The sequence below is a fragment of the Plectropomus leopardus genome, chromosome 9, assembly GCF_026936395.1.
Source record: "Plectropomus leopardus strain MGB_pleo_1.0 chromosome 9, ASM2693639v1, whole genome shotgun sequence".
NCBI lineage: Eukaryota > Metazoa > Chordata > Actinopteri > Perciformes > Serranidae > Plectropomus > Plectropomus leopardus.
In genome coordinates this window covers 36,151,587-36,172,442 of record NC_142184.1, presented here as the reverse complement: position 1 = coordinate 36,172,442, position 20,856 = coordinate 36,151,587, and the positions used below count along the sequence as shown (strand labels likewise).

Below are 20,856 nucleotides of genomic sequence, written 5' to 3'. Positions count from 1 at the left end.
TTTTTAATTATACTTTTTAACATTCAACACAAATAGACAGATCGAACAATAACACAGAACAGGAAGCACACACTGGCCATGCAAACTAAATTTCTCACCTAAATCCAAAATACATAACAGACAACATATATTACTCAGAAAACAAAGCCTATAAAAAAAAAGGAAATAACTTAAATAAAATAATTAACATTTCGTTTTGTACAAATCATTGTTCCCTAGTACCAAAAGTTTTCTGACAGTTTTCAGGGCTGTAATCCACCGTTTCCTTTAACACTAAATTCCTAAGTCTTTTACCAGTATATCTAAAAAAGGGTGTCCACGTTTTTAAAAAATCATCAACTTTACACCTGAATCTGTGTGTAAGATACTCTATTGGTATGAGGTCAAAGATTAGTTTATGCCATCCTTGGATTGTAGGCGGTGTGTCATCAATCCATCTAATTAATATGTTTTTTTCGAGCAGCAAATATAAGGACACTGAATAACCCTCTTTGATGTAAGCCCATAACCTTGGGACTGGGTAGGCCAAGGAGCAAAGTCTGAGGCTAAACGTTCCTTGTAAACATCAGGAATCAAATTTAGACAACAGAAAACAAATTTAGACTGACAATTTTACCCCAGTAATCTTCAACATGGATACACGACCACACATGATTGCCTATAGCTTCCCACTTCCACTTTACCTTGTTTCCTTTTATTTCACGTCAGCATGTTTATCTCCTCTATCCACCAGAGTGCCAGGCTTTGCGTCCTTTTGTCCAACAAGTTAAATATGAATTTTGTGGGTGACGGTTGATGTTTAAACTGAGCCCTGCTAAGTGTTCTCCTCTCCTGTCTTGTCTTTGTTCCTTAACTTTTATCTCCTGCATTGCCGTCTCTGCTGTTTGCTTTGTCTCTTTATTCTGTGCGCCTATTTGTTCTCATTCCTGCTCTTCTCTCTTCCCGTTTGTCCTCCTTCTTCTTCTCTTCAACTGTCGCTTGCTTCTTTCAAAGTGGAAGGTATTGTATACAAAGCTCATTCTCACCTCGCTCAGAAATCTCACCCACTCATCTGCCATTATATGTTCTCATCTGACCTGAGTTTAAAGTGTCTAAAAGTGGCTGGCCCAAAAAAAAAGTTTGCATCATTATCATCGTTCTCTATATGGAACCACATATGCTCATGGATATGTGTCTTATAGGTCTTAAAACTAGTGGAAACAGTGTCAGTCATAAGCAGTAAATGAGTAAATGTGCACAACTGGATGCTGTTGGTCCCATAATAGTAATGATGATAATAATGATAATAATAATAATAATAATAATAATAATAATAATAATAATAATAATAATGATAGAGTGCTAAAAATGAAAACCTAACAATACATTTATAAATATTAAAAAAAAAAAAAAAAAAGAAATATCATAAAACAAAAGTAAAAACAGTAAAAAAAAAAAAAAAAAACAAAACAAGAAGTTTATAAGAAATGACAACCATAATATGCGATAGAAAAAGCTAGGTGGAATTAGTTACAAGCAAAAGCATAGAAATGGGTCTAAAGCTGCTTCTTATTAGCCTCAGTTTTTGGAAACCTTGATACAGGCAGTGGCAGGGAAGACTGGTTCAGGTTAAATAGTTACACAGAATAATTTATTTGGTATGTAATATCAAATTTTCAGAGAAGCAGCTGGGAGAAGTTTGAGGTAAAGGGTATTTTTCAAGGTGGACTCTATTTTCCCGTCTTTTTGTGTCTAAGTGACTAATGGGCAGAATAGTTTTTTCAGTTTTTAAACTTTTATCTTAAAAGATTTTAAGATTTGAGAGAGAGTGCTGCAGCGGCAAAGTAGACAACAGTGTTGTTCCTGTGGGCAGTGGGCACGATCAGTGTCAGTGTACATCCACATATAGGCTCAGATTGTAAATCGAAGTGTCTGACAACATTATGGAAAGGATTCCTACAGAGGTAGGCCTTCTATTAAAGAGAAGGATGCTTTATATTTATTCAAAAACAGCCCCAACATCGCTTTCACCAAACCCACTAGACCTCCTTTAAATTAACTGTAATTTCATCATTTTATATTGCATTTGACTCAAAGTCAACAGAAGCAAATTTACACTTGCAGAAACCATTTTGGATCATTTTCCCACTGTTCCAACAATCACCAACTCTGGTTTAGTTGAAACAAGCCCTTAATTCCCCCAGATAGATTAAAAAGATGCTGGCTCTTTACAAGCTAAAATGACTGTTTATTTAAAAGGAGTCTGGTGGGTTTGACAATTGCGATCTCACTCTTTAACAAAAAGGTTTGTGTCTGTAGGGATCTGTTCCATAAGGTTGTCAGACACTTAGAGTAAAAAACTGAGTCTATTGGAGGCAAAAACAAGCACTTTAAGTGGACGTATATGGACATACACCATTTGTCAGCTACAACACTCTCAATTTCGGTGCAATTTCATAAGGTGTTTTTCCCATTAGTCACTCAGACACAAAAACATGGGGAAATAGTGTCCAGAATGGAAAATACTTAAGTTACCCTTAAGTTTGGACAGTCTCTGATGCTGATTATATGCGAATATTACAAGACAGACCACTGTGGACATCGTTTTACACATCAGGACCAACATGGCTTGAACAGGCTAATGTTGTAATTCATTTTTTATTCATTATTCATCATCATCAGGAACCCATGTTTATTCAGGGAAAATTGTCTGAGCATAAAGCTTTTTTACTGCAATGCCCTGAATTCACATTCATACGAGCTGAAAGAATACATAATATATGATAACAACCTCAGTAAAACATCCATAAAAAAATAACGAGCAGCTCTGTCTGTTGAGTATGATATAAAGAAATAAAAAAAGTAAAAAGACTAAAGAAATCAAATAAAAAAAACATGGAAAACAATCAAATGTGCCATGAATGAAGGATAGATAACAACAACAGCAATAAAAAAAAACAATAAAAAGTAGGAAATAAAAACAAATAACGATCCTGTGTGTGAAAGCAGGATTGTAACTGATGATGTTTGGATGATAGATCGACATCAGGTCCTAATGAATATGTTTAGTTCAAACACTGGCAGCATGTGTGGGCTTTTGGTTCACTTTACTGAACAAATATTCTGACGAGATCATCTTTAGGTCCCGACGCTTTGGGCATTTTGCAAATTTCCAAGAGAGTTTTCAATATTTGCCCAAAGTGTGTCTTTGTCAAGGTGTTAAAACCTCTGAAGCAACAGTTCTTAATAGTAAGAAAAACTGAGAGCTATAATACAAAGTGTAATCATAATAAATCATTAAGTTCCACTCAGTTGTTCAAGCACTCTGCATCGTGTCCATCAGATCAGATGGACCGCACTGACTGGACCCAGTTCCACATGAATAAATCTGCACTGAGCGCTCTTCACAGAGCATGCTGCTAGTGCTTTTGGTCTGATTCCAGACTGAAGTGATGTATGAATACACTCTGCCACCATGTGGCTATCATGTGCATGTGCATTTTATTCTCTGCAAGGTATTGAGCTGTGGTCTTAAGTTGATTCCTGTAAGCCAATGTCCCATTATCACTCTCTGTCATGCTCTCACATGTGGAAATACTTCCATCACTAAACTGTCCATTCATCACTCAGTCTGAGAATTTCTGCATTCTGCATCATGTGTTGTACCATCATTGCTCTTTATGAAGTGTGAAGTCTGGTAGGACTCTGCATGATTAGTTCTGAATCTTAATGTTATCAGACCATGTTTCGATATCTGTCTCTGAGGTTTCAGCTGCACAATACCCTTTCATATTCACCATATGTTATCATTTAATGTCATACTTAAATCTGGAATGGGCTACATTACAAAACAGCTATTCGTTCATTCCCACCTTCCACCAACATGGAGCTGGTTTATCTTCCTCTTTTTTTCTGTAAGTAATAATAATGTTAAACCGTAGATATTTGATTTGGGGTATGTGGGTGTATGCATATATGTTTTGTTTGTTAGACTATAGGTTTAACTCAATAAGGAAGTGGGTTAAGTAAAATTTAATGACTTATAAAGAAGGGGTGGGATTAAATAAATCTATACTTCTCACTCCTTTTCGAAGGTTAACCAAGTCATCAAGTGTTTGACCATTTATTTTTCTTTATGTTTGTCATTTTCTGTAAATATTACTTTTTTTGTCTGCCTACTTGTTTGTATGATCATTTCTTTTTTTTTTCTTTGTTTACATATTTGAGATAAATTAAATCAAATTAAATGAAACCTAAACTTGAAACATTCAGAACGTTTGACCAAAAATCAATTGGTTCAGCACCCAAAATAGCAGGTTCTCCTTAATCTGAAGTGTGATTCATGACACCATCAGTGGGCTGGATATATTCTACAGGTTGGAGAGAGAGAATGTAGAAGGCAACAATGCAGAAATCAAATTTAAAATTGTCAGGAACAATAGAACATGCGGTAGTTGTTGATCAAGAGTCAACTTCACTCATGCAAGCAGCCTTTCACAAGATGAAATAAAACCAGAGAATGTTAAGCATTTTTGCATGAAGACTCATTGTCAAGTTAAATACCAGGAGACAAACCTGTATGTGGGAGAAGAAAAAAAGACAAGAAAGCAAAAGATAGAAGTAGCAGATCCAGAGAGCTGAAGTCACAGGGCTGTTTCCTCCCTCGTCTCTGCTCACATAATGTTTCGCACAGCTGATCTCAGGTACCCCAGACTTTTAACCACATGTCAGCATTAGATGCCAGTTTTTACAATATGCAGTTTGCTATTAACATAAAACAATAAGTTGTTTTCGGACATGGAAATTGTAAAAATATCAGCAATAACTCCCAACAGATAGGAGCTCTCCAAAGTTCCTGCCACATCTTGTGTCATGATCATATCATCCTCCTCTTCCTCCTCTTGCAGACGTCAGCCAACAGGAAGCAGGTGGAGAACATGGCCAAGAAAAAGCTGGACAACCTGATGAAGGAGTCCAAGATCAGAGACAGAGAAGACCCGGACAGCTTCACCATCGCAGCCCTCCCTCCTGCTGGGAAGCCCGCAGACAAAACCAGTTCCAAGGTAAACACACTCCTGCTGACTAATATCAACATTTTCACCTCCACACACACCATATATGGACACACAGTGTCGTGTCATTTTGCTGTGAGGAAAAAGGGAAAGTCAGCCTCCATCCTTTTATTTATCTTTTAACTCTTTTAATTCAAATCCCTTAACTAGCTATGATTGTGTGCATGAGTAATTTATTAGTAACATGTAACCAAGCAGAAGTAGCCTTGGCTCAGGGGTAGAGCAGGTCGTTTTCTAATCAGAAGTTTGGCAGTTTGAGGTCTGTGAGGATTGACTTGCTCTTAGAGTCAGCCTCAAGTGGACATTAGAGGAATGGCATTTCTCGTCACTTCTGCGTTAGCTTCATTTTTCCGCCCCAGAGGTTGGTGCTAGCTTTTCACCAGATCTGCTGTCTGTGCAGGATAAAGCAGGACACTTACCAACATCTCATGTTTACCTCATTATCTGACTAAAGTATTTAAAATCTTGTAAGACTTTTTATTATGGACAGCCAAAACCATCTTCATTTCTACCTGTAGGTCCAATCTGCAGTGTTTAGAGAAAAAGAGAGATTGAAGAAGATTTTATTTTGTCTAACTTTAGTTTTTGCTGCTTTTTATCATTTTCACTTCAAATACAAGCTGTGTTTTAAAATATGATGAATTCGTGTGCACAGTTCAATTATGATATTTGGTATTTTGTGAAGGCTGAAAACAGAGACAACAGATGCATTTGTGATTTTTAGCCATAAAAAATTCAGCGTTTTTCATCCCACTAAGTTGGAGTGTTTGTGTTGTGAATGTATGAGTTGCTATAAATGTGAGGCAGGGCACTACTGGAACAAACAGTGTGGAGCTCATGGTTGTTTTCTCCTTAATAAATGTGGCCGTCCACCCTGATCATTTTTAGTGTGGAAATCTTTCACATGCAGTTACAATTCTGGAGTTTCTCTCTGCAGCTTTCCACAACTCAACAGGTTCTCCATATTTAATATGAATGTTTTTATTATTATTGCTTGAATGTCTTTTGAAATTTTGTTGTTGTGATGTTTTCTTCTTAATTGTCTTGTTTTTTTTATACATTGAGTGATGCAGTGCTTCACATTTAATTCAGTCTGGCTTAAGATCAAAGGAAATAGTCATGGTGATTTATTTCGTAGAGAAACCAGTTAGAAACCAAATGATTAAATCAGTTAAGTCCAATACATGATAGAAATGCAACACCAGCAGGAGGTGTCAGGGTGATTTCTTTTCCTCTATCAGCAACAAATATTTTGGAACAAAAGCATGCTAATTGTCTCCTGTGCTGTCAGGGTAAAAGTGAGGATGGGACAGACACAGCGGACGAGGCTAATCCCAGCAGCAACAAGCGCACAGGACGCTCCTTCATGGGGAGCTTCTCCAAACGCAAGGTTGGCCTTTTTATTTCTCCTCTCCTTTGTTTGCTCTCAGTCTGGACATCGATCCAATTCTCCGTCTGTGGTGAAAACACAGAAAGGAAAAACAGTTTTCAGTAGGGTTGCAAATTGTAAGCACTTTCCTTCATTGATCACTGGTGAAAATGAACAACTGATTAATCAATTTATCATTTAAAAAAAAAAAAAAAATCTAATTTCAGATATACCAAATGCATTTCTACCTCAATCAGTGCTCAGAGCAACATATTACATATACTTTGACAGCATTGCATAGCCTATCGATTGATCAATGTTGGATTAAATTTTTATGACCGATTAATTGATCATCCGATTCTTATCATCCTTAGTTTCCAGTAATGACATTTAATCACAGGGAGATTTTTCATTTATTTTGTTTTAAAAAGAGCTGTGTAAACTTGATTTTATGACCGTGGATTATGTGTTATTATGTGATGCAGTGGGCTGTTGCATCACCATGACATGGAACAATAAAATTACATCAAAATCATACATTTACAATACATCAAAATAAAACAATTTAAATGTGTTGACAGGAAAAACAAGATACGTTTGATTTAGAGTGTTTGAAGATCGATTCTTTGAAAGCAGCTCTGTAAAATATTCAGATAACATCTATGATTCAGAGGTTGTCAGCACACGGCTCCAAACATGGAGGTGTTTGAGTGGCTAGTTGCTAACAGTGCTAACAGCAGCAACAGTTGTGACAAAGCTAACGGTGTTAATTTGGGGGGGAAACAGGAGGGCGGCCGATGTGTTGTTAGGGGCTATATTAATGCTCTGAATGTACCATACAGAACCGTTTAGTGCAGCGCTGAAGTGGAACTTATCACTGTTCCTATTAACCCCCGAACTATGCATATTGAAATTCCGCATATAAAATACACCTAATGGGAACTTGTCAATTTAAAAAAAACTCCCATTTATTGCAAAAATGTTTAAACGCTGGCATAAGGTATTTCGGGCCATATTTTGCAAAACTGCAATGGACCTTTTTTGGCTTTCATAGGCCACATGATGCTATGGCTTTGTGCTTGTCAGTAGGAACTGGCTGCCTCATGATACAGCAGGAGCTACAAGAGCTGTTACAGCATCACATAACTCTTCAAAAGTTGAGCAGATCATCCAGAAGTTTTGAATCCACAATTCCTCTGTGAAATCATGGACTATCACCTCTAAGAAATCCCTCATATGTGGTCGCTCCCACATATAAGGGGCTTGTATTCAATGATGTCTTCATAACACGCCTACGTGGCCTTGAGTTGGAAGTAATGACGGCTAGTGCAGTGGCTACAATAGTAATAAAGCTGCTAATGTTTTGAGCATCCTTCACCATGCTTCTTGGAATGTTATTACCAGAAGAGAAGTGGCAGTACATCACTCAGTGAAAACACATTCATCTTGCAATCGTTTATTGACGTTTCAAAAATATCACTTCTTAAGCGTTGCCCAAATCTGTGATGGAAACCCACCTACTATCACTTAACCAGAGATCAGTCGTCTGCATTATTACCTACATGTTGACCCTGGAAATTAGACATGATTTTTAAAACAATTTTCAGACCTAAGGGTTCGTAAAAAATAATCAGTAGATTAATCAATAATGACAATAATAAAAAGTGCTTCCCTATCTTATTACATATTCTGCAATGAAATTTCATCATCATGTTCACCAGTGAACATGCTTTGAAGCCTTTTACAGATAAAGAGAACCTTTTCGGGATTCTTTGCTTCCTCACTTGTTAATAACTCTTTGTTCTGCAGAAAAAGACAACCAAGCTGAAGAAGACATCAAGCTTTGAAGACACAGATACAGACCAAGAGAGTTCAAGCAGCGCCTCCCGTGCCCCCTTGCACCACAGCAAGTATGCTGTGCACACGCACACACAGATAAACATACCTACTTATACACAACCCTCTAGTACAGCATGTTTTACAGACACATGAGTGTGTTGTCCCCTCTAGATGTGATGTTAACAAAAGAAAGTAAGTTGTCATTTGCTTTGTTCATGTAAATTATTTTACTGATATGGATTAATGCAGTAATTTACATCAAAGCTCATATGAATATGATGTTTTGTATTATGGATTTTTAACTGTGTAAATAAGCTCTGTCATGCTTAATGTTATCTGCCTGCTTAGTTTAGATGTTTGTGTTTACTCCTGTATAACCTCTGACCTTTGTCAATCTCTGTTGACCTCACAGGAAGAAGAAGACCATGAAGTTATCCCGAGCTCTGTCTGATCTGGTCAAATACACGCGCTCTGTGGGTCTCTATGATATTGAGGCACAAGGTGAGCAGGGCTGTTTTCTCTGCACAGCTGTTAGCTTTACTTACTCAGACAGCTGAGCACTGCTAAACTGGTGCTAACTGCACTGCAGGGACACTGCAATGTCTCCAGAGTGACTCTTCAATCAAGCTTCACTTCTCTGCTAATGATATCATTAATTTTTCTCCAGATGCGGTTATGTAATATGTCTGCATCTTTTCAGACTTAATCAATTAAATGCATCTACTGTTTCCACCAGTAACAGCAATCCAAGCAGTTTTAAAAAGATGCTATCTATCAAAATTACAAGAAGGTTCATGCTTGGATAATACAAAAAAAAAGATGTCATGTTGTGAAGAGACTTTGCTTGCAGGCAAAGGGTTCTTTTCAACATGTAAATACAGTAGGTATCTGTTCCATCTGCAGTGTCTAACAGGAGTGATGTTGTGCACTCTCAGGTCACAGTTACACACGGCACATCAGCTGGCTATATTTTTTGAAACCAGAATCACACTGTTGTAGAATAACCACAAAACCCCATGTGCTTTTGTTCACACCAAACATGTATTTTGATCAGTTACCCTTCACAGATTTTTCCGCACATCAACACACGTGTTGGAGAATGACACAATGAAAACAGCACATACAGCTCAATTCCCCCTGGTGTCTCCTCCCTAAACACTGGGCAAACAGGGGTAAGGGAGCCTGGTCACAGAATAACCAAAAGTATTTTTGGCATGCTCCCAGCCTGATGCACTTCTTTCTTCTCCATCCCCTGTTTCTTTGTTGTTGTTGTTTTTAACAAATTTGAACTGGATTTAGATATTTACTGCCCTGTAACACTGTAGTTAAGATATGAACACTCAACATATTCAAGTTTGGGAATTAGCATCAAATGACCATTCAGATTCTTTTTATTGCTAACCTATTTTTCACCTGAATTAAAAGGTGTTGTCTGAAACAGGTCTCTCTTGAGAATGAGACCCTGTGTCTCAATAAGACACAGCATCTTTTTTAAAAAAATGTTTTTATTGCAACACAAAACAAAGAACACTGACAAAATAATAATAATCAACTAAGAATAATCAAAATGATAACAACAGCATAAAATAAGAAGTTTCTGAGCCTGATGGAGGACAAACAAACATGTCTCTGTGTTGTCCCTGGCAGCCAACTGCAGCTGGCAGGTGTCGTCACTGAGTGAAACCAAAGCCCACCAGGTGATGCAGCAGAAACCTGCATCCTTCATCCAATTTAACCAGCGACAGCTCTCGCGCATCTACCCCTCCTCTTACCGTGTGGACTCCTCCAACTTCAACCCGCAGCCCTTCTGGAACGCCGGCTGCCAGCTTGGTATGAGCTACACCCGACCCCACTGACCATTACACTCACAGTGGTCACACATGATCCAGGTTACTGCCAGTGCTGTTGTTAATTCTGACAGTTTAAACAGGGAGAGAGGTGAATGGTCATTTTCTGTTCAGCTCAAGTGTTGCTGACTCTCTTCTTTCCCACAGCAGCACATTGACATAAAACATTCAGCCTGCTGACATTAATGAAGTGAATGGCTTTGATTTCAGTTGCACTCAACTACCAGTCCGAGGGCCGCGTCCTCCAGCTCAACAGAGCCAAGTTCTACAGCAACGGCAACTGTGGCTACGTCCTTAAGCCTGCCTGCATGTGTGAAGGTCAGCATGTTAAAAAAGTACATTCACATCATTAAAGTTGAAAATACAGTTTGTTTTAACATACACCTCAGGAATGTTTTCTTTTTGTCATTTTGGTTTTGCACTGTTAGGCATAAAATAAAGTTTGTGTAGTGGTCCTGCTTATTTTTGGTGATGTTGGAGCGTTAGAAAACTGATAAGATTCAGTACTGTGTTGATAAACTCCCTGTACACACACACACACACACACACACACACACACACACACACACACACATTAACAACCACATAGACATTTTCAACTTCAAAAACTGTACTCAACTTTGCTGTTGTTACAGCTGTGGTGGACCTGATCACAGATAACAATCTGTGTGTGTCCCTTTGTATCATTTTATGTCCCCTCTCTAAAATTTTGGTTTTTTTGCGAGTCCATGAACGCAGCACAGGTGGAACTCTTCAAGAGTTCTTTTTTTTTCCTCATCAGCAGTTTGGGGAGTTTTGATCGCAGGGTGCATAATTTAGCTGTCGATCCAGCACCTTTGAATGAGAGAAAACCATGAGCTTGGTTTTATGTTTTTAAAACTAATTTGAGATCATATAAGCGATATTAAGCGAGGTCTGCAGACCTTTAGTGATTCTGCCCTTGTGTGGGTAAAGCGACTTCTTTTCCTTTGCCATTGCTTTCTCCAACTACGGATAATGCCTTCAGCAGAGCTCTACTGTGTCGCGTATGGTCATGAGATACTTGTTTTCTGGTGTGTTAGTATGGACAGAGATTATTTCTGAAACAGTGCTAAAAAGCTTGTATGTACAGAGATCATTTTTGTTTTAAGAAGATTTTTGGCACAACTCCACCTGCTTCCATGGTGAATGGAGAACGGACAGTCTTCTTCAGTGTTGCCTTTAAAACCATTATTTATGTGTTGTTATATGTTGTAATATTTATTTCAACCATATCTCTATTAGGTAGTCTGATCCCATAAACTGTGCTGTGGATATTTTGAAATTTGCAGCAAATGTTATTCTAACCTCAGTAATTATTTAAATGAGCTTTCTAATTGTATTGTGTTTATATGTTTAGTAAAGAGTTTGTCTTTTATCGTGTTTTAAATGTTTCAAAGACCTTTCTGCAAATTCGACACTCCACAGAAACATGGACTTGTACTGTTACTTGCTGTTTAAATGTGATTGCAATTATTGACAGTGTAAATAATAATGGTATAAATGCTTATTTTGTGAATTTACAAACAGAGTACCTCCTGTCTCCTTCTTGTAGGTGCCTTTAACCCCAACCTGGAGGACCCGCTGCCAGGTCAGATGAAGAAGCAGCTGGTGCTTAAGATCATCAGTGGACAACAGCTGCCCAAACCCAAAGACTCTATGCTGGGAGACAGAGGAGAGGTAGGACTCACACAGAAACAACTGTAATGCCTTTTTAAAGGTAATTAAACATACAATGAAAATATGCACATGCCAAAAAAGGAAGTATATCAGGAAAAATATTGTAATATGTTATGCTTTTAAATATTTCAGTTCAGTATTGTAGTATGTGTCTGTGAAACACTTTTTTAAAGATATCAAACACAGTTTGATTATTTTGTTTTAATTAAGAGTGAGGAATCTTTCAGTTTATAATAGCAGTTGAATAAGTAAAACCAGCTACTGCACCACTGCTAACTTTTCAACGCCCTTTGCACTATTACATGAAAAAAAGACAAATCATTTAAAGGGGGACTTTTTACTTATGTGAAAAAAACAAGTGTAAAGCCTGAAGTGTTTCCAGGGGGAGCTGTATGAGGTCTGATAAATCTGCTTAAGTGACGTTACTTGAGTCAGTTTTGGGTGGTTCTGAAGATTACAAAGAACACCAAAAACAGGTCAGAAAGAAGCAAGTTTACCAGACCTCTGTAGCTCATCTCTGCTGCAGGCTTCGATGCTCCAGCTGCTATGAGCATAACCAAATCTGAAAATTTGGAAAAGTGAATTGTCTGTTTTGGAGTTGCATTGTGGGTGATTTAAGCGCCATGATTTGCTAGAGAAAAAAATGTGTGCAATAAAAAAAAGATGACATCTCTTAGTTCTGCTGCTTTGGTTTTTGATCCTTCTGCTTTTCCTTTATTCAAATGCCAGTTGTCAGACAGTGCTGTAGGAGTACAATGATAAATCAGTAAAATAATTTTTTAACAAAATTTCGAGAAAGCAATACCAGGGAGTTTGACAAAAGAGTTTTTACAGGAACCAAGAAGTGTGTCAACCTTCACTGAATGATAGTTCAACACAGTCGTTTAAATCAGATTATTCCACAGTTTAAAAAACCAAACCAAGAAGTAATGGATTGTGATCATCGAAAGGTCTTAGAAAGGAGCTTTTCAGCAGAACATCAGTATGAAGCAACAAGCTGATACTGTGTTATGTCTCTCTGTCAGATCATTGATCCCTTCGTTGAGGTGGAGATCATCGGCCTCCCAGTTGACTGCTGCAAGGAGCAGACCAGAGTGGTAGATGATAATGGTGAGTAGATGGAGACATGAATTACTCAGGTTCATGTATCTACATAAACTCATTGTGATCAAGTCTGCCTTTTGCCACAATGAGCAATAGTGAGTTGATATTAATCAGATTTTACATGCAAGTCCACATTTAGAGAGATAGCAAAAGTCTAGTAAAGCTGCTTCCATCATACCAGCTGTTTTTGCTCTTTGCATAACACAACCAGCAGTGAAAGCAGTGAGATTTCTACGCTAAAAGTCAGATATGTAATCCATGTTTCCTATAAGAGTTTGAGCTCAATCAGGTTACAATCCATTAAAAATAATCCAATGATCCACCCGAAATATTATTTGTGGAACAGGACAATTTCCAAGTGGTTGAAAGTGTTTTTATACTGTACAGGTATCAATGTATATGAGGTCTAATATTTGAAGGACAGTGAGGAAAGAGAGATTTATAAGACTATTTTTAGTAGCTATTAAAAGGTCAGTTTCTCTTTGACTTTGCTCATTCCAGCAGCTCTTGATGTAATGAATATCTCCCTCTCTCCTTGTAGTTATAAAGGTATATGTTGTAAACATAATATAATTTCTCATCAACCATACACACACAACATTTTCAAAAATGTTTTTGCAAATGTGAGGGCCTGCTAGCCAGCAAGAACTACCAGTCATCATCCCTAGCTAACCTACAGTTATTGTGCTTAACTTTGTGTTGTCAGAAGTATTTATACCAAATGACAGACTTGAACTAAGTGAAATAATTCAGTCTCAATTCTGGAGGTTGCTACTTAGTTCTTGGCTCATCAATAGAGGATGTAATACTTCATATATACAAACCTCATAATGAAGTTCTTAATAAATAAAAGGTTTATTTAACTACTAACTGCACACACAACTAATAACAACCAACCAAACAAATGAAATCATGAAACGCAACCAAATGGATGAATACAGTGATGAACAATAGATAACTAAAGAAGGAGCACAGCATAGCAGATTAAATAAAAGATTGATATTTGGATGAGATGTTTTATTTGTTGAAACACAGAAGACCACTAAGTAAATGATCATTTAGATCTTTATTGCCAAATTCACCAAATGTAACGTTAAGCAGCTGAGAGGTCAAAAATACTTCCTGAAATTTCTAAAGCAGCACATCATCACTGTATCACAAAGAGATCTAGACCCAGTATCTGAATCCAGCCTGTTAACTGGAGAATCTAGGGCCTCCTCTACTGTGCACCGCTCAGCTCAGCTAATTCCTATAAACTAATATCTATATTATTATAATACGTTACTCAAAAAGATAATAAAAAGCTCAATTGTTGACAGACAATAGCTAGTGGAGTCCAAGATTGTATTCTGGCCAGTGTGTATCATCTGTGTCGCTCTCCTCACAAATTTTTTACCAGCTACTCAAGCATTATTGGTCAATACTTCTCAGACTATAAACAGACCCCAAATTTAAGCCAGAAGGCTTCAGTTACAAAAAAAGTGCACCATTGCTTATTGATTCAGTTCCAGATATCTACAGTGAATTCTGACAAGTCAAATCTTAGTTTGAGATACTCAGAAAGCTAATTAACACATCTTTAAATGTACTAAATGGCAGATTTTTAAAATGGAAATCATTAGTCAAAACTACATTATTTGAATAGTCATGATTTAAATGTAGACATCTGGAATTCACATTTCAGATTGAAAACATTGAATTGTAGATATCCCTAAGAGCATTCCCCATACAACTCAATTAATAATTCTTACTGGTGAAAATATAATTATAGATATCTTGTATTAAGTTTTTGACTTTATGCTGTGAGGACATCTTAAATGTGAATCCCATCAGTCCAATAAATGATAAAAGGGCCTAAAGGCTTTTTTTTACTTCATTATAGAGATCTTAAAATGATGCCTGACCTGTGGAAACCTTTTTGAGGATTTTGGATTATCATTCTTACTAATTGCAGGCATCTTGAATTAAAATTATGACCAGTCAAATTGGAATTATAACTACTCAAAATACATTTGTCATGGTCCAGAGTCTATCAAATATGATCAGGTGATCATCTTTAAATGTTAACTTCAACCTGTCAGATTTTCAAATAGCTTGTAAAAGCAGAACACTTTTCTGACCACACTTATCGCAGGTTAAACAGGCTTGAAACTTTCAACCAAAGAGGGCAGCAAAACACTGCTTCTCAATCTGGTGTCACGTTACTCTCTAAAACTGAAAAAAACTGATTTTTAGAGCAAAATCAATTCAGATCCGTGGAGTCACTTGCCAGATTGTTGCTGCTTTCATTGCTGTTTTCTGTGAACTGAGCCACACATGATGTTCTGGTGTTTGCGCGAGGAGAGCTGTGGTTTGTTGTGCTTTGACATGTGATTAATGTATTTATGTGCTGATTAGAGCGATGCATTGGCTGAATGTGACTCTCTCCACTGTGAGTGTGTTTGTGTGTGTGTTTAAGCTGTCAGTATGGGTTCTGATCTATAATTGATGAGCTCAGCATGAGGAGACGTGCACAGGCAGCACCTCTCAGTCTACACACACACACACACACACACACACACACACACACACACACACACACACACACACTGAATAATTGATGAGTGCTGAATTGCTCTCTGACTCTTCTGGAACATCCACTCTCTCTGCCCTCTGTCTCTATCACTCTTCTGCTCCTTCTGTATTTATCTGCCAAACTTCTCTCTTCTTCACTCTCTGTCTCTCTTTCTCTCTCTCCTGCTGTCTTTCTTAATATGTCTTCTTTTCTTTCACATTTCCGTTGTCCTACATCTCCTCCCCCCACACACCCCCTCTCCTCCACCCCTCCCTCTCTGGGGATGGTCCCGTAGGGTTCAACCCAATGTGGGAGGAGACTCTGGTGTTCACGGTCCACATGCCGGAGCTAGCCTTGGTGCGTTTCCTCGTGTGGGATCATGACCCCATCGGCCAGGACTTCATCGGCCAGCGCACCATCGCCTTCAACAGCATGATTCCAGGTAAGACACGGTGAAGCACCTGCTTTTAGATAGAGCTGATGTAACCTCCACCTACATTATTGCATTTGCTTAAAGTAGGAGAATGACTAAGGAATTGTGGAGGTTAATTAAATGCTAGGCATAAGACATGGTTAGCATTCTCTAATATGATTAATATGATGCAGATGATCCAATGTATGTATTTTAAAATTGATTAATACTACTCAAATATCCAAAACCCTTTTGGATTGATTCTGAGAACAGTAATGTTTGATAAACCACACTAGTATCAATAAAATAAGTTTTTTAAAGAAACAGTTGAACATTTTGAAACATATGCTCATTCTTCAGCGAGTGAGATTAGAAGATGACTGGTCTCATGTCTGTGTGTCAATCACAACGCTGCAGTAGAGATCTGGTTAGCCTAGCGTAGCAAAAAGACTTTTAGCATGGGAAAGCAGCTAGCCTGGCTCTTTCTAAAGTTCAAAAACTTCCCCACCAATAACTCTGAAGCTCATTAACTACATGTTGAATGACAGTTGTTTGATCTATTCCATCTCTCAAGATCATTGGACCAATTATATTAACCTGAATAATCTCTAGGCAACTTTCACATATACACTGATCAAAGTATTAGCTTGGGATGATATTTGTAGATACCCAGTATTAAAGTACCTGGATCTGATCTGAAACAGAAACTTTATGGGGACATCCTTACTGCATACAAAAACAGATACATGTAAAAAAGTTACAATTTATTGGTTAAGGTGTGGTTACTGTAGATGTTAAAACTCTGAAGTTCGAGAGCAACTCTTTGCAGCTCAGTAGCATCAAAAATATTCTTTTTAATTCATCGCTCAAACGTGGAGCATGTGTTGGTCTGAACTCACAAGTGAAGCCACAGGCAATTAACTAAACCATACAGACTCCAACTTTGACAACTAAAACACTATATGGATGCCTACGTATTTTATTTTGAAGTAAATCTGGTCAAGTTTTTGTATAGCCTCATGAGAGAGCAACATTTGATTTTTATATACATTTCTGGGAAAGTTATTTATACAGCTTTTTACAGCTAGGAGACAAGACTAAGTTGGAAACCTCATTTGGATGCATGGAAACAGAGAGCTGAGTGTCATCTGCATACAAGTGGATTATTTATGCTAAGGCTGTAAATTTGATGACTCAGATGAAGCATATAGACTAGTATCAAGCCTTTAGGGACACCATACCTTACAATATTGAGATGGCCTGTTACCTAGTGACTTGTTTGTTAGATAGGATTTATACCACCTGAGTGCAACATTCTGGACATTCTGAATAGCTTTAATTTAAAATGATCTCATATATGTGCTGGTGGTTGGATCGTGTAGGTGGCTAGAAGTATAGAGGAAAAACCATTTCGTTTTGTAAGGGAGTTCTTACATGAATATCCAGAAATACTTTACATGAGGCAAAACAACATAAATATACACACACATATACAAACAAATACTCTCCCACGCTAAGCCACTGCCACAGAGTGGAAAAAAATTGTTTCACTGCTGATGGATTGACTCAAAAATAATTTGGCTGTGGTGTGTGTGTGTGTGTGTGTGTGTTTTTGCAGGTTATCGCCATGTGTACTTAGAAGGTATGGAGGAGGCTTCCATCTTTGTTCACGTAGCTGTGAATGACATCACTGGTAAGGTAGGTACTATTGACAAAGCTTGCTGAAAATTTGGTAGACTTTTGAGATACCTTTGCTCTATAATCAAAATTAAAAATCAAGTTTTGAATATCCAATGATAATAACAGCCGAAAATCATTTATTCAACAAAGATAGAAGATAAATATTTTTGATAAGGAACTCTTCTTTTGTCAAATATGATTGAGTTTTAAGTTCTCAATTTTACAAAAGAAGGAAAGGATATCATTTTAAACAATAACACTGTTGAGCACAGCATAGACAAAGAAAAAGAGAAGGAAAAAACAGAATATGTCATTTCCTCAAGGCACATCTGTCAAACATTCACATTTTTGAGTCTTTTATCAAAGTATCACAACAACAACAACTTAAGTTGGGCCTTAGCACTTCGTAACTTAATAAAAAAGCCCTAGGGGTTTATCCTAATGAATAAACTTGTACAACCCCTTATGTGAAAAACATCCAAAAAGGTTAGTTCTGGTTATATTTCTGATAAAAGGCCATAAAGACCCTGCCCTTAAAGAGGTCCCTGTAGCAAGAAATACCCTTAGCTTCCCAATGTTTTAAAACTTAGATCTAAGACACATTTTGAAAAGTCAGATCTGTTAACGATCTAAGTAAGAGTTGATATTAACCTTAATCATCTTCAATACACCCTGCTGATCGCCAAGCCTTAACTGTAATAATTATGGGATTGTGCAGGGATCTACATTTGAAAGAGGACATTATGGCAGTAAGGCTTTGATATCTCACCAAATCAGTTAAATACAACAAGATTTGACAACATTCAAAGTCCTTTTTCATTATGTTCAAAAATGGACTAAAGTCAGCTTGAATATCTAATGGAACTGACATAATAAATATTCCCAAATACACAAATTCTATGGGTGACCATCTAAAGTAACAGGGTAAAGGAAAATGAGGCACCTGAAGCCCATCTCCTAAAAGCATAGCTTCAGATCTGGAAAAAAAAGTATTTTTATTTATGTCCTTAACTGAGTGATATTTTGTATTAAACTGTGAATTCATACTACAGCTTAAACATAAATGATAAAACATAATCAGTGTACAAAGCAATTTAATGAGATTTCTGGCCAACAGCCAGTCCAGAGTGTGGGATCACACCAAGGTACCTCAGCTAGTGGCTCAGATACCAACACAGATAGCACTGGTGAAAACAGACACTCCTGCCTGCTCCCTCTCAGAGCCACAAAGTTTCCCAATCAAAGCCCGCTGTTGAGGACTAAACTTGTTTTTTTTTTAAATTGTTGTACCGAGTGGGACATTTTACAGTTTATTATAAAAAAATGTTGGTAGTCTCAGCAATGAGAGTAACAAGCAATTTATGACTAGCTGTGTGATCTGTTTGGTTTTCTAGTTGCTAAATGTTGTCATACTGCCATACAACTTTGCAAAAATTAAATACAGTCTATAATTGTAAAGTTTAAGATTTTAAATCCAGAACTGATCAAAGAGTCAAATCTTAGCAAACATTGAATGCCAGCATTGGCTACTTGAAAGTCTGCAATAGTTAGTGCTGTGAGTGTTTGATACCAAGGGCTGCATGTGCTTTTTATGGCAAAACTCTTAATAAAACAAAGACCTAAAAGGGAAATTCAATTAAATTTTATTTATGAAGCCCAGTTTCACAAATCACAGTTTACTACAGTGGGCTTTACACCAGTCGACATCCCTCTGTTAAATACAGTACTACTCTACTTACTTCTGATTTGTTTTATTGATTGCAAGAAGTATGTATATATACACTACTGTAATTATGGGCCTGCTTTCTTAGTTTTTTGCCCCTTAGTTTCAGTGAAAATGGAAATTAGTCCAGCATGCAAAGATATTTTTGAGCTGTAGATTGTCTGTTTCCAACTCTCGGTCAGTAGTTTGAGATTGTCCCTTTTGTGTGTCAGTATGTAAACAAAACTGGAAAAGTTTTTCCACTTTGGTGTGAAAGAACTTGACTGGCCTGCACTGAGCCTCGACCAACACCTTTGGGATGAACTGGAGCGCTGACTGAACATAAATTTCAACAGAAACAATTGCTCATAGAGATGGAAATGATGCCTTAGCACATATACTGACTTTGTGTATTATTGCTGTAACTGTTATTTCAGAATGTTATTCTTGGGTCATAAACAATATGATTCTTGCAGTCACCACTTAAGCTTTGATTATATTTCCCTTTGACCCTTTGAACCCTGGGTTTCAGTGCACTCAGCTGTCTCCAGACATGTTTAAATGCTGCTCTGTTGTTCACATTGTCCTTACTTTGAACTTCCGATTTCTCAGCTGTTGCTGTGTGCCTCTTGTTGTGATTTCTCTCTTTCCCTCCACCCCATCCATTTTTCTCTCTGTCGCACCCCCCTCCCTTCTCTGATTTTCGCTCTCTTCCTGTGTCTGTTTGTGATTTCAGTGGACCCTTCTATTTCCAAATGCTCCATTTAGAGGCAGGAAATTTTTAGGAGTCCTGAAGCTGCCACTCAAAACTCAGGTGTAGTGAGACCCAGTCGGCATCTTGCATGAGCCACATGCCCGCCCTAACCCCGCCACCCCCCACCCCCACAAACACACAGACAGCCCCTTCTTGTCAGCTAATTGCAAGCATTAAAAATAATAAGACTAACTCATGCCTCACATGAGTTATGAAGGCTTGACCTGCCTGCATTTCATTGACCCCGAAGTAGATCCAAAGTCCTCAACTGACACAGCTGAAGAGTTGGACAGAGGAGAGACGTATGAGTCAGGAAATCTGCCCTGCTGCAGTGACTTTTTGTAACTCGGGGGTGTTTTTTGCAGAGAGCATTTTTCCTCTTAACTCAGGAGTTTTTTTTCAGTGTGCTGCACTGCAGGGGTATTCAGTTCCAGTGCCTCTGAGGACATTAATATTCTTGTTATCTCTGTCCTTGTTTTTTTTTTGGTTTTTTTTTTTAATACATTTTGTCTGCTATTTCTTTTCCCCTACTGTGTCGAGACATTTTTCTTTCAGGTCATTTATTATCAGATTACTTTTTATGTTTCTCCCCTCTCGCACAGCGGTCCAACACGTCAGGGCAATGTCTTATGAAAGTTAAAAAGAACAGTCTGAAAATTTTAAATATATGCATAATTCTTCTCTTTTTAGTCTGGCTATTTCTCACTTGACTTCTTCATCTTCACCAACCTGTAGAATATGACACACCCACTGATGTCACAGGTTGCACTTCAGGCAAAGGAAAACCAGATTTTTTTTTTGGAGGGGGAGGTTGGTCCCGGCTGAGAACCGTTGCCGTTTACATGG

General features: G+C 37.7%; 1 protein-coding gene across 1 annotated transcript in view; it reads left to right on the top strand.

Moving 5' to 3' along the window:
• The window catches only part of plch2a (phospholipase C, eta 2a), a 97,387-nt gene that overhangs the window by 63,714 nt on the left and 12,817 nt on the right, over positions 1–20,856 (top strand). Inside the window, exons 11-20 of the mRNA XM_088082664.1 lie at positions 4,887–5,042; positions 6,343–6,441; positions 8,230–8,330; positions 8,672–8,760; positions 9,907–10,089; positions 10,317–10,424; positions 11,680–11,804; positions 12,830–12,914; positions 15,758–15,904; positions 17,493–17,572. Of these exons, the coding sequence (XP_087938790.1) occupies positions 4,887–5,042; positions 6,343–6,441; positions 8,230–8,330; positions 8,672–8,760; positions 9,907–10,089; positions 10,317–10,424; positions 11,680–11,804; positions 12,830–12,914; positions 15,758–15,904; positions 17,493–17,572 (1,173 nt within the window). The remainder of the gene's footprint in view (positions 1–4,886; positions 5,043–6,342; positions 6,442–8,229; positions 8,331–8,671; positions 8,761–9,906; positions 10,090–10,316; positions 10,425–11,679; positions 11,805–12,829; positions 12,915–15,757; positions 15,905–17,492; positions 17,573–20,856) is intronic.